Below are 27,902 nucleotides of genomic sequence, written 5' to 3'. Positions count from 1 at the left end.
TCACTCCACACGCCCTGCGCCCTGCCCTGTCTCTTCAGTCCTCACATCTTCAGCCTCGCCCCTCAGCCACTCAGCCAGTAAGGTGTCAGCCCTCTGCGGCTCTGCTTCACATAGTCGCTATAACTCCAACTCTCAAGGTAAAGTTGTTTTTTTTTTTTTTTTTTCATATTAAAATTTGAAGGAATTTCGTACATTATACGCTGCATTGCTAAGGCTCTCGGATTTCATACATTAAATTTTTACATATTTCATACAATGGACTCTGTTGTTACTTGAACACTTGTTAGTATTTGAAAATTAATTCTGGAGTTTGGCGCTTTGGCAGTGTGTTTGTATTGTGTGTTTACTGTTTAGACTTGGCATTGACAATTTGACATTTGGAAAATTAGTATCTTTGTATCTTTGGAGACTTTATTTTGGACTTGTGAGATTATTATATTTTATATTTAGACTTTTTCAAGTGTAATTTTCTATTTATTTTTTGATTTGGAATTATGTAGTATTGCACATTACTACATTAGAATTTTTAACTATTAATTGTGGAATAACTTGTTCCTTAAACCCTAAACCCACATTACCCTCTGTTCTCATAATATCGTCACTTCATCCAAATTCCCAATCCTGGATGCTTATGTAGATCTTGGATTTTATTTTTTTCCTTTTTGAAATTTGATGAATGTGTTATGCATATTGACACTTTGGCAGTGTTGGAATTTGGAAGTATGAATTATGAACTTGGCAGTGATGAATGATTAGTGTTTATTGTTTAAGTCTTATTCTCAAAATTCAAAAATATGTTTATATACATTTTACAGTGAAACTAAGGGCTAAGGCACGGTTTTTCCGTTACCGCAATAACCGACCGAAACCGCAATAATCGGTTTCAGTCGGTTATAGGCATATGGTCGGTCGGTTACGGTCGGTTATGAAGAGTTAAAAAGTATAATCGGTTATTCGGTTATCGGTCGGTTATTGACCGTAACCGACCGATGCTCACCCCTACACATTACTACATTAGAATTTTTAACTATTAATTTTGGAATAACTTGTTCCTTAAACCCTAAACCCACATTACCCTCTGTTCTCATAATATCGTCACTTCATCCAAATTCCCAATCCTGGACAGCTGAAATCTCAGAATCTCTACCACGATGGTGAAGTCTAAAGCTCAATCAAAGAAGCAGCAAAAGCGCGGCGTTGATTTCAAAGTATTTCTTTCAATTTGCTCGCTCAATTTAGAAGTTTGGGATTTCAAGCATATTGCTGATTGGTCAGTTGTTTATACGCAAATGCAACATTTTCTTTTGATTTTGGTTTTTCAGAAAATAAGAAGAAAAGTTGGTCGAAAATTGCCCCCGCCCAAGAACTCTACTAACACGGAAATCAAATCCAAAGGTAACATATATATATATATATATATATATATATATATATATATATATATATATGTATGTATATATATATTAAAGAGAAAGCTTATTATGTGTTTACAAGTAGTATTTGCTGCCAAAAATGTTAAATTATGTTGAGCTCGTTGGACTAGCATAATAAGTGGCAATGGCTACTGAAGTAGTTGATGAAACTGTTATTGTGTGTTCCAACTCCATGAACAGCGATTGTTCTTCCCGAGCAGAGTGTAGCTTTTGAGAAGGCAGGTTTAGCTGTGAGTAAGAAAGGGTTAACCCTGAAGGAGCTTCTTCAGCAAACAAGTCATCACAATGCTAGAGTCCGTAAAGGTACTCCCATATGACATTTTAACTTGTGAGGAGACTTCATCTTGAAAAACAATTGATCATAAGACTAAGCTAAATGCATCTTGGATGAGTGTTTTTCGACCTCGTTTATGAGTTCAGTAGAAGTTTACATAATTATGTGTTTTCATCTCAGATGCATTGGTTGGAATCAAGGATATATTTCTTAAATACCCAGTTGAACTGAAGCTGCACAAACTTGCTGTTATAGAGAAACTGCGTGAACGGATTAGTGATGATGATAAGTTGGTTCGTGAAACACTATATCAACTCTTCAAGTCAGTTATTTTTCCTGGATGTGTAGAGGTATTCTCGAATGTGCTTTTGTAGTTCCCTAGTTAATTCAGGAGTAGTATTCATTATGATAATCACTGAACATATAGTGTGGTTGCTATGATTTAAGTGAGTGCTGTGCGCAAGAATGTATTCAATTTATTTCATATAGTTTATCTCATTATATTTTGAATAAATCAACAGCAGCTATACATTTTCTTCTCTTGTTCCAGGATGGCAAGGGGCCATTTATATCCTTGATAATGGTGTACATATTCAGCGCAATGACAAATTTAGCAATTGAAGTGCGATTAATGGCTTTCAAATTTCTTGACCTTGTCATCCAGAATTATCCATCTACATTTTCCATGTACGCAGAAAAGGTTGATGAACCTTCTCTTTAAGTGAATGGATTTGCTCATACATTTTTAATTGCTACTGGCGAATTCGTTGATGCATTTCCTTGTCTACTGCATGTACGAGTATAGTTCAAATACATTAAGGTGCCTTACCTTCAATTTTAATTTAGACTTGCAAACTATAGTCAATAAAGTAATCTTGCCTGATTTAGTTGTTGAAACATAATACATACATCTTTGTTTGTTTATGCTTTATTGTTCATTTTTGGGGGCTCCTGTATCGGACTTACTGTTGCTTTTCGGTTGTTACCAATACATAATGTTATTACACAGTCTTTTAGGGTTGCTTCGTTTTCTTGGTTCTTACTGATGATTGTGTTCAACCTTATATTCTTCTCCATATGTTTATTGTTCTCATCTTTCTGACCTTTTTTTCTTTTCAACTGTAAATTTATAGATTCTCCAAAATTACGGAGATATTTTGCAGAAAAACAAATTTTTCCTGCAAGACAAGGGAAAGATAAAGACTGGTCTTTCTGGGTTGGTTCGTTGTTTATCACTGTTACCATTCAAAAATAGGAGTGCTGGTGACTTGTCAGATAAGAAGGTATGTGCTATGAAGTATGAACCCTTTCTAGTTTAATTATTACTCCGTATTTTTTAACGTTTGGTACTAAAGCATTAATTTAATGAGGATTGTTTATGTTTATTTAAATATTCAAAATGAATTAAAGAGACTTGTGCAAAATTGTTTAGGTTTTTTTTTTTTTATTTTTATTTTATAAATATAATTTTGTGATGAGGTGGATTGGTTTTGTTAGTTATTTGAGTGTTTCTGGTTTCCCTCTAGCTATTGTTATTGCCATTCTCTATGTTGTGAGTTAAGACTGGAGCAATATGCTATGTCTGTAGGGATTTGTGTCAATTTTAATATTTGATATGCATTAAGGATTAAACTGCAGTTGTTATTGATAGGCTGATAGGCCTTGAGCTATTGTCATTGCCAATCTCTGTTGCGACAGTATCAATATGTTCTATTTTAGTCTTTAAAATGCATTAAATAAGATTATTTTATTGGGTTTGCTATTCTTTATTCTGTGTGAAAATTTGGGGGAGTTATGCTAGTTCTATTGTTTTTATTGATCATATCCCTTGGGCTTGTTACTTCCATTCTGATACACACCCAAGGGAATGGGTGGTTTACTCACGCAAAAAAAAAGGAATCAACACAGGATTAGGAAATTAGGAAATCTGGACAGCAAATCAGGCAAATCAAAACAATCAACACACTGATCAAGGGACAAGCTTAAATCATGGAACCTAACAGAGATAAATCAGCTTCTCAATTCTCTCCCTTTACTATATTTATTTTCTGCATTGCAGTATAAATTGTAACCTCCTCAAGAGAGGAGGGCATCGAATAATCTTCCTAAGTTCTAGCATAGCTATAGCTGGACAAGAGCCTAATACTCTTGTTGGAGGTGTCTTAGAGACAACCTTATATCCCTTCCCCGTCCAATAAACCAATTTATCTCTCTGTTATCTTTTTTCCTGTTCTTTACTCTAACACATTCTCTATGCTGTTGTGACTGGAGCAAGATGCTCTGTTCAAAGGTTGTTATATGTTAAAGTTGGCCAAAGTTGTGCTCATTGGTAATTTATTTATTCTTCTGTCTTCCAAATGGTCAAATTAAACTTTTGCATGATATTCCTGTTCAAGTGACATTGCACGCTTTTGTTCCTGACATTTCAAGTGATTCCTCTGGTCAGTAAAAAATACCTTTGCTACTATTTTTATTTACAATCTCTGCAAATTAAAAATTATTGTACCATGACAATCTTACCAGTTTCTTGACTTTCTTCCCTATGTTTGGTTCCCCACTTCTCTCTTTCTCCCTCCCCCCTCTTCTCTTATATGCATTCCCTCATCTTCCTATTTTTGTGAATGAGGGAGGGAGACTGGTGCTCTGATCTGAAATTTTATGTTTGTTAATTGGATTGCCCCTTTATCTCATCCCGTTCCCTTGTTGTTTCATATCAAACAAATAGGGTTTTAAGTGTTCGTTGTGGATAAGAATTCTGAAGTACTTAACCTTTCTCATATTCTCTGTAGGGCTTTCTAGTTCTGGTGTTGTGGAGAAATTGAAGAATCTCTTACCTGCTCTCGTTAGTTGTTTCCAGGACTTCAGTCCCCTGGTTCATAACATGCCCCAAATGGACACACAGTCCTATGATTGTATGCTACTTATACTTCAAAACATCGATCTTCTAGTCAGATTCTTTATTCTTGAATCTCCTTACCATCACACACATGTTAACATATCTGATCAAAGAATTTCACTGCTGGCACTCAAAAAGCTTTGGGATGAGTTTCCTTTCAATCCAACTCATGACCTCTCAAAGAAGGTATGATTTCCTATTCAAAACGAGAATAGTTTCTGTTTGTATTTTATGCTAGAAAAAGGAGATAATACAACAAGAAAATTTTTTGTTAGAGAGTTAGAGATGTTGGCAACTAATTTGTTTGAGAAGCAGGTACTAGCAAGTTACTAATAAGTAATTAATTAAAAATTTTAAAAAGAAATAAAAAAATTGTTTAAAAAAAATATGGGGTCTATGACCAGTTGGAGACCACTACTCCATGAAAAAATATACCCGCACCTCAACCCATACATACATACATACATGCATGCATGCATGCATGCATACATGCATACATACATACATACATACATACATACATACATACATACAGCATACATACATACATACATACATACATGCATACATACATACATACATACATACAGCATACATACATACATACATACAGCATACATACATGCATGCATGCATGCATGCATGCATGCATACATACATACATACATGCATGCATGCATGCATGCATGCATGCATGCATACATGCATGCATGCATGCATGCATACATACATACATACATGCATGCATGCATGCATGTATGCATTCATGCATGCATACATACATACATACATACATACATAATCGGTTCGGTCGGTTATAGGCATATGGTCAGTCGGTTACGGTCGGTTATGAAGAGTTAAAAAGTATAATCGGTTATTCGGTTATCGGTCGGTTATTGACCGTAACCGATCGATGCTCACCCCTACACATTACTAAATTAGAATTTTTAACTATTAATTGTGGAATAACTTGTTCCTTAAACCCTAAACCCACATTACCCTCTGTTCTCATAATATCGTCACTTCATCCAAATTCCCAATCCTGGACAGCTGAAATCTCAGAATCTCTACCACGATGGTGAAGTCTAAAGCTCAACCAAAGAAGCAGCAAAAGCGCGGCGTTGATTTCAAAGTATTTCTTTCAATTTGCTCGCTCAATTTAGAAGTTTGGGATTTCAAGCATATTGCTGATTGGTCAGTTGTTTATACGCAAATGCAACATTTTCTTTTGATTTTGGTTTTTCAGAAAATAAGAAGAAAAGTTGGTCGAAAATTGCCCCCGCCAAAGAACTCTACTAACACGGAAATCAAATCCAAAGGTAACATATATATATATATATATATATATATATATATATATATATATATATATATATATATATATATATATTAAAGAGAAAGCTTATTATGTGTTTACAAGTAGTATTTGCTGCCAAAAATGTTAAATTATGTTGAGCTCGTTGGACTAGCATAATAAGTGGCAATGGCTACTGAAGTAGTTGATGAAACTGTTATTGTGTGTTCCAACTCCATGAACAGCGATTGTTCTTCCCGAGCAGAGTGTAGCTTTTGAGAAGGCAGGTTTAGCTGTGAGTAAGAAAGGGTTAACCCTGAAGGAGCTTCTTCAGCAAACAAGTCATCACAATGCTAGAGTCCGTAAAGGTACTCCCATATGACATTTTAACTTGTGAGGAGACTTCAACTTGAAAAACAATTGATCATAAGACTAAGCTAAATGCATCTTGGATGAGTGTTTTTCGACCTCGTTTATGAGTTCAGTAGAAGTTTACATAATTATGTGTTTTCATCTCAGATGCATTGGTTGGAATCAAGGATATATTTCTTAAATACCCAGTTGAACTGAAGCTGCACAAACTTGCTGTTATAGAGAAACTGCGTGAACGGATTAGTGATGATGATAAGTTGGTTCGTGAAACACTATATCAACTCTTCAAGTCAGTTATTTTTCCTGGATGTGTAGAGGTATTCTCGAATGTGCTTTTGTAGTTCCCTAGTTAATTCAGGAGTAGTATTCATTATGATAATCACTGAACATATAGTGTGGTTGCTATGATTTAAGTGAGTGTTGTGCGCAAGAATGTATTCAATTTATTTCATATAGTTTATCTCATTATATTTTGAATAAATCAACAGCAGCTATACATTTTCTTCTCTTGTTCCAGGATGGCAAGAGGCCATTTATATCCTTGATAATGGTGTACATATTCAGCGCAATGACAAATTTAGCAATTGAAGTGCGATTAATGGCTTTCAAATTTCTTGACCTTGTCATCCAGAATTATCCATCTACATTTTCCATGTACGCAGAAAAGGTTGATGAACCTTCTCTTTAAGTGAATGGATTTGCTCATACATTTTTAATTGCTACTGGCGAATTCGTTGATGCATTTCCTTGTCTACTGCATGTACGAGTATAGTTCAAATACATTAAGGTGCCTTACCTTCAATTTTAATTTAGACTTGCAAACTATAGTCAATAAAGTAATCTTGCCTGATTTAGTTGTTGAAACATAATACATACATCTTTGTTTGTTTATGCTTTATTGTTCATTTTTGGGGGCTCCTGTATCGGACTTACTGTTGCTTTTCGGTTGTTACCAATACATAATGTTATTACACTGTCTTTTCGCGCACGGGTTGAAGAAATGAAAGATGATATTTTGAAGAAAAAAAAAAATCTTTGGTGAAGTTGCAGCCTACACATGTGATTGAGTTTCAAAAGTGAGACCTTCCTCATGCTCATTTTTTACTAATTCTACGTGGGAGCCATACAATTACTTCACCAAATCAGTGTGATAAGATTGTCAGTGCTGAAATACCAGATAAAAGAGTTTATCCTTATTTGCATAGTTTAGTTGCAAGGCATATGATTCATGGTCCATGTGGGTCTTTAAAACCTACATTTTCTTGGATGGTCCAAAAAAGAGAAGGGAAGAACAAGTGCTGTAAAAGTAAATACCCTAAATCCTTTTCTAATGAAACAGTGTTAGGCAATGATTCCTACCCAATATATCGTAGGAGACCTACTTGTAAAACTGTTTTTGTTAGGGGACATGAGTTGGATAACCGGTGGGTTGTTCCTTATAGATATTTGTTGGAGAAGTTTGATTGCCATGTTAACCTTGAAATATGTGTTGTAATTAAGTGTGTTAAATATATTTATAAGTATATCTATAAAGGACATGATAGAGTTAGCATTTGGTTGTGTGGGAATAATGTTGTTGAGGAATATGATGAAATTAAAGAATTTTAGAATGCAAGATGGGTGTCACCACCTGAGGCAGCATGGCGGATTTTAAGCTTTAATCTTGCTGAAATGAAATCTTCTGTTATGCATTTGCAAGTTCATTTACCAAACTATCAGTATATCAAATTCAATAAATATGAGAAGTTGGTTAGCATTGTTGATGAAAAGAATGGAGAACAAGATTACCGGTCTTGCACAATGTTGACTCAATTTTTCTACATGAACAAAGTAGATGAACTTGCAAAACAAATTAACCTATTATATCTTGAGTTTCCAGAATTCTTTGTTTGGTCATTGAATGATAAATGTTGGCATCAAAGGAAACAAAGAGAGGTAATTAGAAGACTTGTATCAGTTATGCCATCAGAAGGTGAGCGTTATTATTTAAGAGTATTGCTAATGAATGTAAGGGCTCCGACTTCATTTTGCAGTTCGAAAATAATAAAAGGACAAAGGGTAGAGACCTTTAGAGAGGTTGCTGAAAAATTGGGGTTGTTATCCAGTGATTCTAGCATAGAGAGTTGTATTGAGGAAGCTATTTTGTCTCAAATGCCAACAAGTTTGAGACAGTTATTTGCAACTCTATTAGTCTTCTGTGATTTACCTGATCCAGTAAGGTTTTGGAATAAATGTAAGGAATTCTTTTGTCAAGATTTATTCACTCAGCTAAATATATTGAGTCTGAAGCTGAAATCAAGGTACTTCAACTTGTGAAGAACTTACTAGAAAAAAATGGCAGAAAAATTACTGATTTTAACTTAGTTGATCCTGATATTTATCTCTCTGATTCCCAAAGACAATATAAAGAAATTGAGGCAAAAAGAAACTTGGGAGTCAACGAGCATGACTTGCATTGTATTGACAAATTAAACAATATGCAACGATTAGGGGTGTTAGCGAACAGAGCTTTCGGCAAACTACTCGTGTTCGTGTTCGGTAAGCATTCGTTTGTTAAGGTAAACGAACATTAACAAACAAAATTTAGAGCTCGGTTAATAAACGAACAGAGCTTGAACATTTTTAAGCTTGTTTGTTAAGAGATCGTGAACAAGCTCGTTTGTGTTCGTTTAATAATGTTCGTGAACATGTTCACAAACATATATATTATATTATATTATATTAGTTTTGTAGTTGTGTTGTTTGTTTGATTATTGTTCGTGAACGTAAATTATTTATTGTTCACGAACGAATTGTGATCATGAACATGTGCATGTGTTTGTTTATTAAGTGTTCATGAACGTAAATGAATATGTTCGTGAACGCGCTTCTTACTGAACATGTTTGTGAATGTGTTTGTTAACGTTAACGAACACGTTTGCGAACATGTTCATGAACGTTACACAAACACATTCGCGAACATGTTCGTTAACGTTAATGAACACATTCGTGAACGTGTTCGAGAACGTTAACGAACACTAACAAACGCTTAACAAACGAACACGAACAGGATTTTCAAAAACCTTAACAAACGAACACGAACACTCCAAATTCCTTAACAAACGAACACGAACAACCTCCGTTCGTTTATGTTCGGTTCGTTAACAGACCTAACAACGATTGAATTTTGATAAAATTATGACTGCTGTACATTCAGATTTTGGTGGAGTTTTTTTTTTCTTGATGGCCCTGGTAGAACAGGAAAAACTTTTAAAGAAAAACTTTTCTTTATAGATGTTTATTGGCAAAGGTTCGGTCAAAAGGATGGATTGCACTTGCCACAGCGAGTTCAGGTATTGCAGCTCCAATTTTACCGGGTGGTAGAACGACTCATTCTCGGTTTAAGATTCCTATTGATGGGGATAATAGATATGTGTGTAATGTTAGCAAATAGAGTGCAGGGGCTGAATTGCTAAGGCATAGCAAGTTGATTTTGTGGGATGAAGTTTCCATGGCCTATCGTAGGTGTGTTGAGAGCCTTGAAGTAACACTCCGATATCTAATGAATTCAGATGACACTTTCGGACGAAAGGTTGTAGTTTTTGGAGGTGACTTTCGTCAAACATTGCCAGTTATTAGGGGTGGGGAGAGAGAAGACTTCATTGAAGCAAGTTTGGTAAAATCACCATCAATATGACAAAAAATTCAACATTTGAAATTAGATGAAAACATGCGTGCCAGATCAGACCCAGGATTTTCAGATTATTTGATGCGCATTGGAAATGGAACTGAGCAGACTCTAGTTGATAACAAGATTAAAATTCCAAATTCTTTCCTCCTCCAATGTCAACAACAAAAATCTTCACTTGATGTTTTGTTTAAAGCAGTCTATCCAGACTTAAACAACTTTTTCAATGATCCATATTCATTGATGACTAGAGCACCACTAATATAACATATAGCATTGTGTATCCTGAAATTTTACAGTGCATTCAGACCGGGATTGATAAAAAGTTCACACAAATGAGTTTCCCTATATATGAACTACATGATTTTTTTTGGCTCAAGTGTCAAATCGCACCATGAACCAATTGCAATATGTCATGCCGCACCCTGATCTTTCATAAGTGATGATTCGATGCATAAACTAAAAAATTTTGCCCGTCTAGCCTTTTTTACAGGTAACCTTCAAGTTATAGGTAATAACTTAGTGATATGGAGGTGATTTGGCAGTGACGTGTTTTGTTTTGTAGATGTGGCAGCCATTTTAGTACTTTAATTGAATAATCCAAAATATAAGTTTCCAGCCATTCATTCGACGAGTGAAGAGGAAGGCCGGAAGAAAGGTCCAGCCACGCCACTGTTGAGTTCTGCCACCGTCGAAAGTTGCCAGCCTGCTCTGCTTCCAGCTGTCGCCCTCGACGAGGAGAGGAACCATGAAGTCGAGCACCCCGCCATCGCCTACGATCTGCTCTGCTTGTCGCCACCGCTACCGGTCGCCGCTGCTACTTTCCACCCAGACTGCCGACCTGCTACTTCTTCTACGCCTGCTACGCTGGAGTGTTGGGGGAAAGGACATCAGAATCTTGAAGCTAGAACAATAAAATAATATTCTGAATTTTCTTCTTATTCTTCTTTCTTTAAAATTTAAAAAAAAAAATGCAGCAGTGGTGATCTGATATGATCCGGCAAGCAAATCAGTAAACTGGGAAAGAGGAGCCAATGCTGCCATGGCTGCGAACAACCGGGGTACAGATCAGGGTCGCCCCGCCAAGATACGGGCTCGGTCCATCTCAATCGCAAACAAACAAGTTACTTCCTTAATTTCCCAGTAATCACAGAAATTTTAAAGCATAATATCCAAGAAAAATACAAAGAATTCAGAACCAAGCATGAATTAAGATACGAAAGAACTACTTTTCATGCTCTTCTGGTCTCTTGCATTTTCCCCAATTTGGGAGAAGGATGAAAGGGATGTTGATTCCTTTTTGGCAAAAATTGAGAAATCATTGGCAAATCAAAGAGTGGCAACCACCCTTTCAAGAAATCTCATCTCTCTGTTAACCTCATTATTCCTTTCTATACTTAGCTTAGGTTTGAACTAAGGTTTGGGTGGTGGAAAGAATTGCCCAGCTCAGTGGTCGTACTGAACCCCCCAAGATAGCTTGTCTTTGGCACAGTTTGTTGGTCGCGATGTTGAAGCTGAAGCTCTGGTAAGCCGACGGCAAGGATGGATAGAAGACAGCTAATCAGTTTATTTGACCAAAGACTAACTAAAAAGAAAAATAAGTCCACATCAGCGGTTACCGGTGCCATGTCATCAAGACAACATGGAAACTTGTAAAAAAGGCTAGATGGATAAAAAATTTTAGTTCATGGATCGAATCATCACTTATGAAAGATCAGGGTGCGGCATGACATATCGCAATTGGTTCATGGTGCAATTTGACACTTGAGCCTTTTTTTTTTTTTTTTTGTTGTGTTAGTACGTACTCTCCAATATTTGTTTTATGTTTTTTTTTTCTTTAATATCTTATTTTAAATAATGGCTAACAATTAATAAATTCTTATGTATGTATTACCAGAATGGTGAGAAGATTGTTGATATCTGATGTATCCCCTGGAAAACAAGATTGTTCTTGTAAGGTATGTGTTGTAAACAAATTGGATGCCCAAGACTCCAAAACCACGCCGGGTAATAAGTACAGACCAATTATTCTTCAAGATGAAGCAGTGAGTAATTCTATTACATTTAATTTATTTATTTTGTTTATAGTATGACTATTATGTTGCAAACTACATGTATTGAGTCTATTGATTTATTTATTTTTTAAAAAAAATTGTTTTACGTTCTTTTAAGGGCTACAAAGTTCAGGCAATGACGTATGCAAATGAAATTGACATCTTTGATAATAAGTTAAGTTTGAATGCAACATATATTATCACAGATGCAATTGTATCAATTCCTAGAGGAAAGCTTGTGCTTCCGGATGAAAGATACAACTACCTCTGGACTTTAACTAGAAAATGTACTGTAGCTGTTGTTCCTGATGATGATGGACTCCAAAGTTATGCAAGAACTAGAAATAGATGAGATTTCATTTTATCATTTTCACAAGTACATTAATACAGAGCAAAAAATCAGTATGTTTTACACTTTTTTGTAACAAACTTTATTCTTCGTAATGCAATTGCAGAACTCTCATTTTATTTTAACTATTACTTTAATAAAATTTAGGTGTTATGGCTGTTGTTATACACAAGTTGCCAAGGAAGCATATTGATTCGAAAAAACAGAAAAATTGATGCTGCAAATATCGTGTTGGTTGATGAACAATGAGTTTTTGTAATATTTTACTACTTTTAATTACTAACAAATCATAATCGATGCTTTAATTGATACTATATATGAAATTCATACATATAATTAGTTTTGGTTAATGGTCATGGTCAAGGCGAAACCAGTGATTTTTACTCTTTGGGGAAAATATGCAAAAGGACAAGGAATAGAGTTAGAGAAACAACTTGCAGCAGTCAATTTTCCTGTAATTTTCGCAAAGAAGATTGAGGTGACAAACTACAATGGTGTGTATACAATACTCTATTTCATTTTGAAAGTTATTTTTACACTTAGTCATTTTTGAAAAATAATTTGAAGTACTCTTATTAGTTCTCTCCTTGACAACCCGATATGGTTCTGTAATTGACTTTGATATTGCAACACCTAAAGCAGAACAACTTGGTCAATGATACTATAATTTTTTTCTTTAAAATAAAGTATGCATCCTTATTCCACATAATATTGAGCTATCTATTCAATAAACAGGGCATTATCAAATTCTGTCACGTTGCATTCACTTATTTTGACCAATGCATTCAATGATGCATATCTAAAGCTTCCCGATTTGTTAAAGGAACAATTTATCACCATTTCAAATGTTAAGAGTTCAAGTATCGAGGTTAACTATTTTTCTTTATATTTATGCTTTTAAATATATATTCCAACATATATTATAACTAGCATTTTGTACATGCAATGTGCAAAAACCTATGCCCAATATTAAAATATTGTTAAGTAACAAAATTTTAAAAATTAATTAAAATTATTGTTTGCAATTCCTTAAAGTGATGATACTTTTGAATTATCATATATTTGGATAATATAGTGATCAAAACAAAAAAAAATAAAATATTTTTATATAATAATAATTTACAAATAATACTAAGCTAACACGCGCACACACAATATATATATATATATATATATATATATATATATATATATATATATATATATATATATATATATATATATATATATATATATATATAGCATTGTGTACGCGCGATGCGCGAAAATTCATGCCCAATATTAAAACATTGATAAATTCAGATAATTAAAAATTATAAATTGAATGATATATATACAAATAATATATGTATTTTGTACACACACATATATAATTTATCATTCATAGAAATTTAATTAAAATATAATTAAGTATTAAATTAATATATAATGATTTTAATAAAATGATAATTAAAAATAGGAAAAAGATATGATAGATTTAGGTGTATGGTAATAATGATGTGTTATTAAAGTTAGAATTAAAAACTAATGGTGTTATAATGGTGTTATAACGGTGTAAGGATAGTTTTGTCTAATTAAATTGGAATGTACAACATTTAAAGTAAAATGTACACATTTATTTGCATACAAAAAGAGGGACATAAATCAAGGATATAACTTTCATTGAGGCTTATTATGTTTTTAGATATATATATATATATATATATATATATATATATATATATATATATATATATATATATATATATATATATATATATATATATATAATTTAACATTCATATAAATATTTAATTAAAATATAATTTATAATTAAATTAATTATTATATGATAATTTTAATAAAATGATAATTAAAAATAGAAAAAAGATATGATAGATGTTGGTGTATGGTAAGATTGTTGGATATATTAAATACTAATGATGTTATAATGGTGTAAGGGTGATTTTGTCAAATACAAATGAAATGTACAACAATTAAAGCAAAATGTATATATTTATTAGCATATAAAAAATGGACAAAAATCAAGGATATAATTTGTATTAGAACATATTATGATTTTAGATATAACCACATTTTTATTTGGTTCTTAAATTTATCATTTCTCTTTTTAAGGGGAAGAGATATTGCATCTATGCAAGTATAAAAATTTCGACAAAGGTAAAGACTTCTATTACATTGCATGTGATGGTTGTTGGAAAGGAATTGCACATAATTTGAGTGATGAATTTGAGTGTTCACATTGTAGAAACTCAAAAGCAATTGCAAAATCAAGGTAAATTTTCTGTTTTTTAATTCATTACATCCCTAATTGCTATAATATATATATATATATATATATATATATATATATATATATATATATATGTATATATATATATATATATGTATATATATATATATATATGTATATATATACATATATATATATATATATATATATACATATATATATATATATACATATATATATATATATACATATATATATATATATATATATATATATATATATATATATATATATATATATAAACCTCTGGCGTATGATGAGCATTGAACTTACCGAAAATAATGACTTACTTGAGTCTGCACTCTTTGGAATATATATACTGCAGGTGTATGATGGGCATTGAACTTACCGAAACCAATGATTCACTTGAGTCTACACTCTTTTGAAACATTGTAGAGGAGTTACTTTCACTCTCTGTCACTAAATTGGTAGACACGGACAAGAAAGTTAGCCTTTTACTCATAATAATGATATTGAGTGTGTTAATAGATTGACTATATTTATATTTGATTATTGTGCTTTCTTTCTTCTTGTAGAATGAGACTGTTGATCTACAAAACATTAAAGAGAAGTTGAGCAAGAAAACATTCAAAGTAGAACTCCTATGCAGAAAACAAAATTTTAGGGAAAGTGAGCAAATTAAGTATTCTGTTATATCTCTACTGGAAGAAAAGTTAATCACCATGGCGAAAAGGCTCAAGAGAAAACTGATCTATGAAGACTCAATTTCAAATCAGCCTTCAAATGCTTTTGCTGATTTAGAAGATTCAAATTTAGAAGATGACATTACTAATGAAAAATCCAAATTGCTCAAGCTTGGATAATTCTCTCACTTAACATCTATCTATTTTGAACTTTAGCTGTATGGCAAACAATGGCCAAATATCTATCATATTTTTGCTCTTTTGACAACATCAAATATTCCAATTTTTTCTTTGAAAAAAATAGTTTGTCCTTAATTTGATGCTTTGTAATTCTGGTTCAAAGTCCTTTCACTAATAGACTTTGAATTGAAATTACACAAATATTTTGAAAAACTTGTCAAAATGTAATATTTTGAATGACTACAATATCTATCACACATGTTAATGTGAAAGTTTTATTGCTTTGATGCTATGATTATTACAAATAACTATTTTTTTTTCCTGAAATTTGATTACCAGTATGACATCAAATTATAATGATCAACATTATAATTTTAAAATATTTAATGATAGGTGAAATATTTTTTTTTTTTTGAATGCTACTAGCTCTATTACATTGTAGTATTTGTTCATATACTTTCTCAACCTACTGAAACACAAAGAGCAAAGAGCTAATAACACTTCACTGAGGCTCGAAATCACAACCTTCCAAATAGAAGTCCAACCCGGATACCATTGGACCACATAGTCCTGGTAATGATAGGTGAAATAACATGTTTATGTATTGTATATTCTTTGTGTTAAAATTCCTTTTTATGTTATTCTCATAAATATATCTCTTAAACAAACTCTCTGTACCCTCATTTAGAATATGAAAATTTTAAAACATCCGCTACTAATGAATTGTCTACTAATGTCCACTAAAAATATATTCGATCATTGAATTAATGAATTATGTGTTAGTAATGTTTAACTTTGTCGTAATACTAAAAATACTCTATATATTATATAAAATATTTTATTATTAATGATGTATTGTTAATTTGTTATGGTAATGTTTCGAATTATAATTATACCATGTTGCTATGTATATAATGTATTTATATATACATTTAATTTTTCATATAACAATTATTAATATTTATATATATTATCATTATTTAAAAATTAAAACACATTTTTTTTTTGAATGCTACTGGCTCTATTACATTCAAAAAAAACAAAAATAAAATAAAATAAAATTAAAACACATTAATTGACTATAGAGCATGGTGTTTCGCGCAAAGTGCGAGCCCACGACTAAGTGTATATATAGCTGCCCTCACTGCCCAAAATTAGACAGCCCCAAAACGACGTCGTTTTGGGGCTGTTATATATATAATTTTTTTTTTTTTTAACTTTCATTATGTCGCTTTGAGACGCCGCACGCGAGACGACGAGACTCCTTCTTCTCTGCTCTCGCCGAGTCGCCATTGCGCCTGCCTCGCCACCGCTCTCCACTCGCCATCGCTCACCACTCGCCACCACCAGTCCACCAGAGACCAGACGGCGCCTCTTCCTCGCCCGTCCCAATCGCCTCTGCCTCGCCAGACGCCAGTCGTCGCCACCGTCTTCTGCCTCGCCAGTTGCCAGGTTCAACTTCTCGTCTTCTCAGTTCTCACTCCTTGTTCAATTTGTTAGCATGTTTGCTTAATTTACTTAATTCTCGTCTGCACACTGCCCAGGTTCACTTGATTTTGCCCTAAATCGTAATTTTACCCTATTTTTCTTTGTTGAATTGGTGAATTGTTTATTGAATTACTGCTTGTCTGCTCTAAATCCTAAATTTGCCCTGCTGGTTTAATAATTTTGTTTATTGAATATTTGAATTGTTTGTTGAATGGTTGCTGAACTGTTGGTTTAATTTATGCTGTTGGACTGGACTGCTCTAAATCCTAATGCTGCTGGTTTTTTATTGAAAGATTTGTTCTTTATATAGAATGAAATTAAACCTTTGAAAAAATGAATGTTGGGTTGCTAGAAGAAATTCTATTTTTCATAGACCTTATACTTCTTGTATATGTGGATTTATTGTTTGCTGCATCTGCAAATTAAAACTACTGATTCTGCATTTTCTTTGGGTGCCATGAAAATTGAAATATGGTAGCCTATTGTTGGAGTTTTAATTTGTTACCAAGCTTTTTGGCAATGTGATTTCTGAAGAACTTGAAAGGCACTGAATTGAAGTTAATTGATTTCCACTTTCCAGTACATGAAGAGATTAGAGATGAATGGCATTTGTTTCTTTTTCCTCCAAATTCTTTTGACCACTAACAAGGAATATTGCTTTAAAGTTTTATAATGTTTTATTGTTTATCAAGTGCAAGCAGTACCATTTAGTTTCTTTATGTTAATATTCCGTAGTTCATCATAAATCTTGTATTGTACCCTATAATTTATAATGTATTTTGTATTTTAACAATCTTATTTATATTTGAATCTCGTATTTAAACATTTTTTAAGTTTATTTTCCCTTTGCTTCTTCGCCCCCACTCAAGATAAATCCTGGCTCCGTCCCTATATATATATATATATATATATATATATATATATCAAATACTGTCAGTCAGCCGATTCATTCTGCCATTAGCCCATTTAATGTTTTGACCCAATCCAAAAGGCAGAAGCCCAATACAAAACAAAAAACACACAAAATAGAGTATCCCAGACGACGCGCGAACATATCTCCACGGTCCTCTGCGCCTCACGCCCTCCTCCGGCCTCCATCCTCGGCGGCTGGCGACACTCCGGTCAGGCGGTCACTCCTCACGCCCTGCGCCCTGCCCTGTCTCTTCAGTCCTCACATCTTCAGCCTCGCCCCTCAGCCACTTAGGTTATGAGTAACGTGAAAATGTAATTGGGCCATTTAACTAAAAAAAAAAAAAAGAAAAATACAATTAGATAATCTAACATTGTAAAATCATGCTTTTTGTCCCGAGTAATTTGCAACAGCAAGTTACTAATAAGTAATTAATTAAAAATTTTAAAAAGAAATAAAAAATTGTTTAAAAAAAAATATGGGGTCTACGACCAGTTGGAGACCACTACTCCATGAAAAAATATACCCGCACCTTAACCCATACGTACATACGTACAGACACACACACACACACACACACACACACACACACACACACACATACATACAATCATCTAAGGTAAAGTTTTTTTTTTTTTTTTTTTTTTTTTTTCATATTAAAATTTGAAGGAATTTCGTACATTATACGCTGCATTGCTAAGGCTCTCGGATTTCATACATTAAATTTTTACATATTTCATACAATGGACTCTGTTGTTACTTGAATACTTGTTAGTATTTGAAAATTAATTCTGGAGTTTGGCGCTTTGGCAGTGTGTTTGTATTGTGTGTTTACTGTTTAGACTTGGCATTGACAATTTGACATTTGGAAAATTAGTATCTTTGTATCTTTGGAGACTTTATTTTGGACTTGTGAGATTATTATATTTTATATTTAGACTTTTTCAAGTGTAATTTTCTATTTATTTTTTGATTTGGAATTATGTAGTATTGCACATTACTACATTAGAATTTTTAACTATTAATTGTGGAATAACTTGTTCCTTAAACCCTAAACCCACATTACCCTCTGTTCTCATAATATCGTCACTTCATCCAAATTCCCAATCCTGGACAGCTGAAATCTCAGAATCTCTACCACGATGGTGAAGTCTAAAGCTCAATCAAAGAAGCAGCAAAAGCGCGGCGTTGATTTCAAAGTATTTCTTTCAATTTGCTCGCTCAATTTAGAAGTTTGGGATTTCAAGCATATTGCTGATTGGTCAGTTGTTTATACGCAAATGCAACATTTTCTTTTGATTTTGGTTTTTCAGAAAATAAGAAGAAAAGTTGGTCGAAAATTGCCCCCGCCCAAGAACTCTACTAACACGGAAATCAAATCCAAAGGTAACATATATATATATATATATATATATATATATATATATATATATATATATATATATATATATATATATATATATATATATATATATATATATATATATGTATGTATATATATATTAAAGAGAAAGCTTATTATGTGTTTACAAGTAGTATTTGCTGCCAAAAATGTTAAATTATGTTGAGCTCGTTGGACTAGCATAATAAGTGGCAATGGCTACTGAAGTAGTTGATGAAACTGTTATTGTGTGTTCCAACTCCATGAACAGCGATTGTTCTTCCCGAGCAGAGTGTAGCTTTTGAGAAGGCAGGTTTAGCTGTGAGTAAGAAAGGGTTAACCCTGAAGGAGCTTCTTCAGCAAACAAGTCATCACAATGCTAGAGTCCGTAAAGGTACTCCCATATGACATTTTAACTTGTGAGGAGACTTCAACTTGAAAAACAATTGATCATAAGACTAAGCTAAATGCATCTTGGATGAGTGTTTTTCGACCTCGTTTATGAGTTCAGTAGAAGTTTACATAATTATGTGTTTTCATCTCAGATGCATTGGTTGGAATCAAGGATATATTTCTTAAATACCCAGTTGAACTGAAGCTGCACAAACTTGCTGTTATAGAGAAACTGCGTGAACGGATTAGTGATGATGATAAGTTGGTTCGTGAAACACTATATCAACTCTTCAAGTCAGTTATTTTTCCTGGATGTGTAGAGGTATTCTCGAATGTGCTTTTGTAGTTCCCTAGTTAATTCAGGAGTAGTATTCATTATGATAATCACTGAACATATAGTGTGGTTGCTATGATTTAAGTGAGTGCTGTGCGCAAGAATGTATTCAATTTATTTCATATAGTTTATCTCATTATATTTTGAATAAATCAACAGCAGCTATACATTTTCTTCTCTTGTTCCAGGATGGCAAGGGGCCATTTATATCCTTGATAATGGTGTACATATTCAGCGCAATGACAAATTTAGCAATTGAAGTGCGATTAATGGCTTTCAAATTTCTTGACCTTGTCATCCAGAATTATCCATCTACATTTTCCATGTACGCAGAAAAGGTTGATGAACCTTCTCTTTAAGTGAATGGATTTGCTCATACATTTTTAATTGCTACTGGCGAATTCGTTGATGCATTTCCTTGTCTACTGCATGTACGAGTATAGTTCAAATACATTAAGGTGCCTTACCTTCAATTTTAATTTAGACTTGCAAACTATAGTCAATAAAGTAATCTTGCCTGATTTAGTTGTTGAAACATAATACATACATCTTTGTTTGTTTATGCTTTATTGTTCATTTTTGGGGGCTCCTGTATCGGACTTACTGTTGCTTTTCGGTTGTTACCAATACATAATGTTATTACACAGTCTTTTAGGGTTGCTTCGTTTTCTTGGTTCTTACTGATGATTGTGTTCAACCTTATATTCTTCTCCATATGTTTATTGTTCTCATCTTTCTGACCTTTTTTTCTTTTCAACTGTAAATTTATAGATTCTCCAAAATTACGGAGATATTTTGCAGAAAAACAAATTTTTCCTGCAAGACAAGGGAAAGATAAAGACTGGTCTTTCTGGGTTGGTTCGTTGTTTATCACTGTTACCATTCAAAAATAGGAGTGCTGGTGACTTGTCAGATAAGAAGGTATGTGCTATGAAGTATGAACCCTTTCTAGTTTAATTATTACTCCGTATTTTTTAACGTTTGGTACTAAAGCATTAATTTAATGAGGATTGTTTATGTTTATTTAAATATTCAAAATGAATTAAAGAGACTTGTGCAAAATTGTTTAGGTTTTTTTATTTTTATTTTTATTTTATAAATATAATTTTGTGATGAGGTGGATTGGTTTTGTTAGTTATTTGAGTGTTTCTGGTTTCCCTCTAGCTATTGTTATTGCCATTCTCTATGTTGTGAGTTAAGACTGGAGCAATATGCTATGTCTGTAGGGATTTGTGTCAATTTTAATATTTGATATGCATTAAGGATTAAACTGCAGTTGTTATTGATAGGCTGATAGGCCTTGAGCTATTGTCATTGCCAATCTCTGTTGCGACAGTATCAATATGTTCTATTTTAGTCTTTAAAATGCATTAAATAAGATTATTTTATTGGGTTTGCTATTCTTTATTCTGTGTGAAAATTTGGGGGAGTTATGCTAGTTCTATTGTTTTTATTGATCATATCCCTTGGGCTTGTTACTTCCATTCTGATACACACCCAAGGGAATGGGTGGTTTACTCACGCAAAAAAAAGGGAATCAACACAGGATTAGGAAATCAGGAAATCTGGACAGCAAATCAGGCAAATCAAAACAATCAACACACTGATCAAGGGACAAGCTTAAATCATGGAACCTAACAGAGATAAATCAGCTTCTCAATTCTCTCCCTTTACTATATTTATTTTCTGCATTGCGGTATAAATTGTAACCTCCTCAAGAGAGGAGGGCATCGAATAATCTTCCTAAGTTCTAGCATAGCTATAGCTGGACAAGAGCCTAATACTCTTGTTGGAGGTGTCTTAGAGACAACCTTATATCCCTTCCCCGTCCAATAAACCAATTTATCTCTCTGTTATCTTTTTTCCTGTTCTTTACTCTTAACACATTCTCTATGCTGTTGTGACTGGAGCAAGATGCTCTGTTCAAAGGTTGTTATATGTTAAAGTTGGCCAAAGTTGTGCTCATTGGTAATTTATTTATTCTTCTGTCTTCCAAATGGTCAAATTAAACTTTTGCAGGATATTCCTGTTCAAGTGACATTGCACGCTTTTGTTCCTGACATTTCAAGTGATTCCTCTGGTCAGTAAAAAATACCTTTGCTACTATTTTTATTTACAATCTCTGCAAATTAAAAATTATTGTACCATGACAATCTTACCAGTTTCTTGACTTTCTTCCCTATGTTTGGTTCCCCACTTCTCTCTTTCTCCCCTCCCCCCTCTTCTCTTATATGCATTCTCTCATCTTCCTATTTTTGTGAATGAGGGAGGGAGACTGGTGCTCTGATCTGAAATTTTATGTTTGTTAATTGGATTGCCCCTTTATCTCATCCCGTTCCCTTGTTGTTTCATATCAAACAAATAGGGTTTTAAGTGTTCGTTGTGGATAAGAATTTTGAAGTACTTAACCTTTCTCATATTCTCTGTAGGGCTTTCTAGTTCTGGTGTTGTGGAGAAATTGAAGAATCTCTTACCTGCTCTGGTTAGTTGTTTCCAGGACTTCAGTCCCTTGGTTCATAACATGCCCCAAATGGACACACAGTCCTATGATTGTATGCTACTTATACTTCAAAACATAGATCTTCTAGTCAGATTCTTTGTTCTTGAATCTCCTTACCATCACACACATGTTAACATATCTGATCAAAGAATTTCACTGCTGGCACTCAAAAAGCTTTGGGATGAGTTTCCTTTCAATCCAACTCATGACCTCTCAAAGAAGGTATGATTTCCTATTGAAAACGAGAACAGTTTCTGTTTGTATTTTATGCTAGAAAAAGGAGATAATACAACAAGAAAAAAAATTTGTTAGAGAAGCAGGTACTATGAAGTATATATTTAATATTTGAACCATTTACTGATGGACTTGAAATGCAAGAAGTTGCATCTGCAGTTTGTCCAAATCTTGTGGGATTTAAAATGCTTTTTTGGCCTTTCTCCACTAATCTTATTTCTGCCTTCACTTTCATTGTTAAAGTCCGAATTTCAAGTCTTTACATTTGATGTTGCTAGTTTGCTACTTGAACTCGGGTAGCATGAATTCCATAAACTATGAGAAGTTCTTGGTCACTTCCCTTAAACATGTGCTATAGCAAGCCTTTGCAAAAAACATGTTTTCCTTACTCGTACTTGTGCCAATTGCCAAAACATAAATTTTATTTTTCCATAAAAATTTCAAGCATGCAAGTGAAAGACTTCCTGCCTCAAACCAACCCTTGAATAGTTCTAGGAAATTAAGCAGGAAATTTATCATTAATATATTAGGTTAGGACAAAGATATGACATAGCTCCTAACTCCTATGAGATAATGCACTTGATAACTCGTTGTAATCCAACTATCAATATGCAAACTTTAGTTGTTTAAGTAGAAAAAAAAAAAAAAAAACAAAAGACTGGATGAATTGTCGTGGAATCTCTCTCACACTCGGTCACACACACACACACACCCATTAAAGGAAAAGAAATAAGAAATACAATCACAAATGATGATAACATTGAACGTGCAGTTGCTTTTGTCTCTCTCCTTGTTCACTTTTCTGGTGCCATTATTTCCTCTGATTTCTTCTACTTTTGGCATTGCAGGAAAATGATCGTTATTTCAAGTTGAATATTGTAATTACAGAAATATTTTTGAAGATAAGTCATTGGGACCACCCTCCCCCTGCATTGATGGAGAAATTCCTTGAGTTCATTGAAATTTCACTTTCTGAAAAGGTTCAGTTATGATTTTTTTTAAATGATTAAACTCATTCGTGTACTAATAGTCATCCTGGATGTTTTATATTCATTATTTATATTAAATAAATGGATAGAAAATATTTGCATCTTATCTCTTATGGTTTGAGAAATGGAAACATATGTTTGAACCATTGGTATCTCATATGCAGATTCATTTCAAGCTTGAATGCTATCTTTACGTGTTATGCTCTTTAATGATGCATTTCTACAATATCAGAAAGTTTTAAGTTTTCCCTCCTGTGTTTTTATTGGTATTCCTTATATTTTCTTTCACAATTCAATTAGATCTTGAAAACATCCTTGATAAGTTGATATGGAATGTTTGGGTAGTGCTTTATATTGCACATATCGTAACAGCCTGCTCATGTTATGCAGATTTGCCACCACATGGAGTCTAGTAAGGTGATTCATGAAAAGCAATTGCTTGCATTGGTGTCATTCACTCCAGAACTTATTATGCGAGTTTCTGGTTGTTGGAAGTCTCGCATTCTTGAGGTTTTTAGACCAAACTTGTTCTTTTATGCTTAGTTGTCTATCTGTTTCTAAAGAGTGATAAGATCCGAAGATCCTTGTGATAGAGGGATGTGGTAGTACAAATCCTTGGTATATATTGTAAAATGTTGCATTTTATTCATAAAGTTATACTCCGTAATTTGTACTGTCATTGCAGGCTTTTACTAAGGCTTTCAAGAGTTGCAGCCCGGAGTCTTTGATGAAATTAGCTTGCCTTTCTGCAATTGAAGAAATGATGTTCTCTGTAAGATTCCTTGTGGTCTCAGTTGTGTTCTTTGAGTGTTTCTGCAAAAATTGTCTGCTACTGTATACTTTTTATTATGTAAACTAAACAATACATAGGGATAGTGATTTGATGCTTTTCATTAAATTATCATATTCTGCAGAAACATGTTGGATAGCAGCAATATGCCCTTTTTTCTTTTTTCCTTTCCTTTTCTTGGAGGTGTGAAACTGTAAAATGACATCATTAATTCTAGAATCTCAAAACACATTTAATCAATCAGTTGCTAATAATGTTTTAAGTGTGAATCTAATCTCAACTTCCCTGTACAAATTTTAGGAACATGATTGGCTTTACCTGGATACAAGTGATCCAGAACTGCTACATTATCAGATTACTTGGATAAGGGAGCTTCCTTCTCTGCTAATTGTTTTAGGTGATAAACATCCACTATCTTCTAAGGTACATATTGGCCTTGCTCTCATTAACTCTGGAGGCTTGTCTAAATTAAAGAGGGACAAGCAGTCTACGTGTCACTATCTTTAGCTTCAATTGTCATCTTTTTTCTCCTTAATAGTATGGTTTGCTTTATCCAGACTGTGTTGCGTCTTCAACTTCGCATAGGACAAACGGCCGAGTTTGACTCCCCATTTGCAAAGGAATATGATGAGATGCAGTACATACTACGAGGTTTTTATAGCACAACTTGCAATGAAGGTTAGGACAGCTCCTCATTCTGATTCCAACCTGAGTATTCTTTGTTTCCCGATTCATTCATATCTATTGCTTCCAATTAACAGTATTTCGTTGACCTTAGGAGGTGTAAGCTATGGCCCTTTCATGATGCTTTCTAGAGATATTCAAGAACTTTCCCTCTGCTGCCTATATTACTTCTCTATCTTGGACTCAACAATACTTCAGTCATTGGTTTCATGTTGCCTGTGTAAGTAGTCCCCATCTGTATGCCACAATTTTCATTTATGGAACTTCTCGGTTCTCATTATTACACTACTACCATTGTTTATTAATGGCATGGTATAAAATGTTAGCCGTCCATAATGTTGGGAGTAAAATATCTTATTTAATCTTCACATGGTTTAATTAAGGGGAATCTGAAAAAAGGCAACCAATTTACATAGAAGAAAGTTGTTTCTTTAAAAACTTGTTTATTTATTTATAATTCATTTTCAACATGTAGTTAACAAGTATGGAAGATAAGACCAACCATGAGCTAGAACTACAAATAGTTAGTTAATATTGTATAACATTCTGCTTTTCTTCTCACATCATTGCAGCTCATGAACTTGAACCATTTTTAGTTCTTCGTATTTTACAAGTTCTGCACACAGCCTATAAAGCAGGACACATCCAGATTGCAGATTACATTAGTTTTCTGATCACTTTGGTTTCACGTCTCCATGCTTATCCTGGTAATTTCTTAATTGTGTTATCCAAGTTTGGATATTAAATTTATCTTTAACACCAAATCAGCAATTTTGCTAATGGTTAAACCAATCAATTGGATCCTTTGCAGATAATCATGAGGGGAAATCAATCCGTGCATCCTTTCGGTCGCTTACTAGTGCAGTTTGTTCTTGTTTGTCACAGATTGGTGATAACTGTTTTATTTTCCAGATGGTGGAGAGAGTAATTACTGATCAGATTGTGAGTTGAGATTAACCGTGGTCTGCTTAAATTCTATACTAAATTTATATTATTCCCCAACTTACCTTTTAATTTTTCGTGCACTTTGGGGAACTTTTTCTTCTCATTCCATTAGAATATAAGTGTTTTGTAAGTGTGTTTATTCAGATTCATGATATTTTCTATAACATTTTACTAGAGATAACATCTTGTTATTTGTTTCAGTTTCTTAGCCCACCAGTAGATAACATGAATGCTCTTCTAAGGATACTTACTGCAATAGACACTGCACCAACAAAACTTTCAGAACCGAGCATCGACAAACTCAGCCATGTCCTTCCAAAATATTTACTAGATGTTGCATCTGTAAGTATTAAATATTATTTACTTCCTTCAATTCTCTTTTCACCTGTCTTGGCCACACATGATGCTAAATAATTGCATTTGATGTTCTTTGTATTGCATTCCTTGCAGTCTAGTATTTTTCCTATCTAGATAAATCCTTTCCATTAACTGTGATCTGCTAAATTAGTTATGCTTTTAAATTAGCTAGCTGATGATACCCAATTTAGTCCTCAACTGTAAGGGATTTTTCTCGATTTCATCTTAAACGTCTTTTTGTGCTTAATAAGGTCCTCGACTTTGATGGTTTTACCCCAATTGAGTCATTGGCTGTTAGAATCAAGGACTAAATCGAGAAAAATCACTATAGGCGATGACCAAATTGGGTAAAACCACTATATAGTCGAAGACTAACTTGGGTAAAACTACTAAAGTCGAGGACTAAATTGGGCATTAATAGACGTGAAATTACCAAACTATTTTAACATAGGATTCAATTGGGTAAAACAATCAAAGTTGATGACCTAATTAAGCACAAAAAGATGTTTAGGACTAAATCGAGAAAAACTATAGTTGAGGGCTAAATTAAGTATTAGCTCCTAATAATAGTAATTTATGCCAAGCATCTTTTGCTCAGTTGGCACTTCTGTGGCTCTCCTTGAGGGAAGGTCGGTCACAGAATAGAATCCCCGTGGTGGGGTATTGTCTTTGAACTGCAATGGATAGAAAAAGTATAGAACAGATACTCTACCTTGTAATAGAGTCAATAGTACTAAAAAAAAATAGTAATTTGAATTCAAAGTAATCAATAATACATATACTGAAATTGTAAAGTCTAACTGCTAGAGTAAAATCTTACTATTGATGTAGGATCTTCCAGGAGAAGTTAATGAGCAGAATTCCAGCTTGAGTTTAAAGAGAAGTCAGTATTATCTTCTTCCTTGCTTCTTCCTATTTCAAAGGAGCAACAATCTATTAAGTAAAGTGTTGAAAGAGATGGGGTCAGTATTGGCTGAAAACCGTTCGCCCCCATTGTCTTACCATCACGAATTTCCACAAATCAACCATAAGAGCACTCTCGTGGCAAGCGTGTCCGTTCTCCTGCTTTTGCACAGCGATATTAAAATGAGGCGAGTTCTCTCGTCATGCAAGCCGGAAATCAACAGTATTCTAGAATACATGGTCGCTCTTCTGGTATGCCTAGCCGCCTTGCACAAAAGCTTGTTGATCTTACTCTGTTTTGTGATATGCCATTTTATTAGTAGTCTAAATCAGTTAGATGCCAACAGATTTATTTCTTGTTTTGTTTGCAGGCTTCAGAGGGCAATAACATGACTATAGACGAAAGGCATGAGGTACAAAGAGCTTGCGATAGGCTTACAACTGCGACTACTACTCTTCTAGCTTAGTATTTGGCTTAATTACACTAAATGGATATTTCATTTCTTATGTGTAGTATATTATTCTTTTTTTGTTTTCA

At 33.6% G+C, this 27,902-nt stretch overlaps 3 protein-coding genes across 3 annotated transcripts; all 3 read left to right on the top strand.

Moving 5' to 3' along the window:
• On the top strand, window positions 1–23,035 carry LOC109172971 (testis-expressed sequence 10 protein-like). Its single transcript, XM_019322216.1, has 10 exons — window positions 1–137; window positions 1,127–1,208; window positions 1,323–1,395; window positions 1,614–1,736; window positions 1,888–2,057; window positions 2,258–2,407; window positions 2,841–2,990; window positions 4,088–4,148; window positions 4,497–4,918; window positions 22,783–23,035. Exons 2-9 carry the CDS (start codon window positions 1,152–1,154, stop codon window positions 4,793–4,795), a joined length of 1,083 nt encoding a protein of 360 aa, XP_019177761.1. The 5' UTR covers window positions 1–137; window positions 1,127–1,151; the 3' UTR covers window positions 4,796–4,918; window positions 22,783–23,035.
• Window positions 5,643–7,091, top strand: LOC109172973 (testis-expressed sequence 10 protein-like). Its single transcript, XM_019322220.1, has 5 exons — window positions 5,643–5,735; window positions 5,850–5,922; window positions 6,143–6,265; window positions 6,417–6,586; window positions 6,787–7,091. The coding sequence occupies exons 1-5, from the start codon at window positions 5,679–5,681 to the stop codon at window positions 6,955–6,957; spliced, it is 594 nt and encodes a 197-aa protein (XP_019177765.1). The 5' UTR covers window positions 5,643–5,678; the 3' UTR covers window positions 6,958–7,091.
• On the top strand, window positions 16,673–27,902 carry LOC109172969 (testis-expressed sequence 10 protein homolog). Its single transcript, XM_019322215.1, has 20 exons — window positions 16,673–16,908; window positions 18,972–19,053; window positions 19,168–19,240; window positions 19,507–19,629; window positions 19,781–19,950; window positions 20,151–20,300; window positions 20,734–20,883; window positions 21,982–22,042; window positions 22,392–22,684; window positions 23,545–23,676; window positions 24,076–24,195; window positions 24,371–24,457; window positions 24,776–24,898; window positions 25,033–25,153; window positions 25,254–25,379; window positions 25,732–25,866; window positions 25,971–26,101; window positions 26,306–26,446; window positions 27,293–27,616; window positions 27,736–27,902. Exons 2-20 carry the CDS (start codon window positions 18,997–18,999, stop codon window positions 27,829–27,831), a joined length of 2,613 nt encoding a protein of 870 aa, XP_019177760.1. The 5' UTR covers window positions 16,673–16,908; window positions 18,972–18,996; the 3' UTR covers window positions 27,832–27,902.

Source organism: Ipomoea nil, unplaced genomic scaffold (genome assembly GCF_001879475.1).
Source record: "Ipomoea nil cultivar Tokyo-kokei standard unplaced genomic scaffold, Asagao_1.1 scaffold0457, whole genome shotgun sequence".
Taxonomy (NCBI): domain Eukaryota; kingdom Viridiplantae; phylum Streptophyta; class Magnoliopsida; order Solanales; family Convolvulaceae; genus Ipomoea; species Ipomoea nil.
The sequence above is the reverse complement of the archived record's forward strand: the minus strand, read 5'-3'. Positions and strand labels throughout refer to the sequence as shown.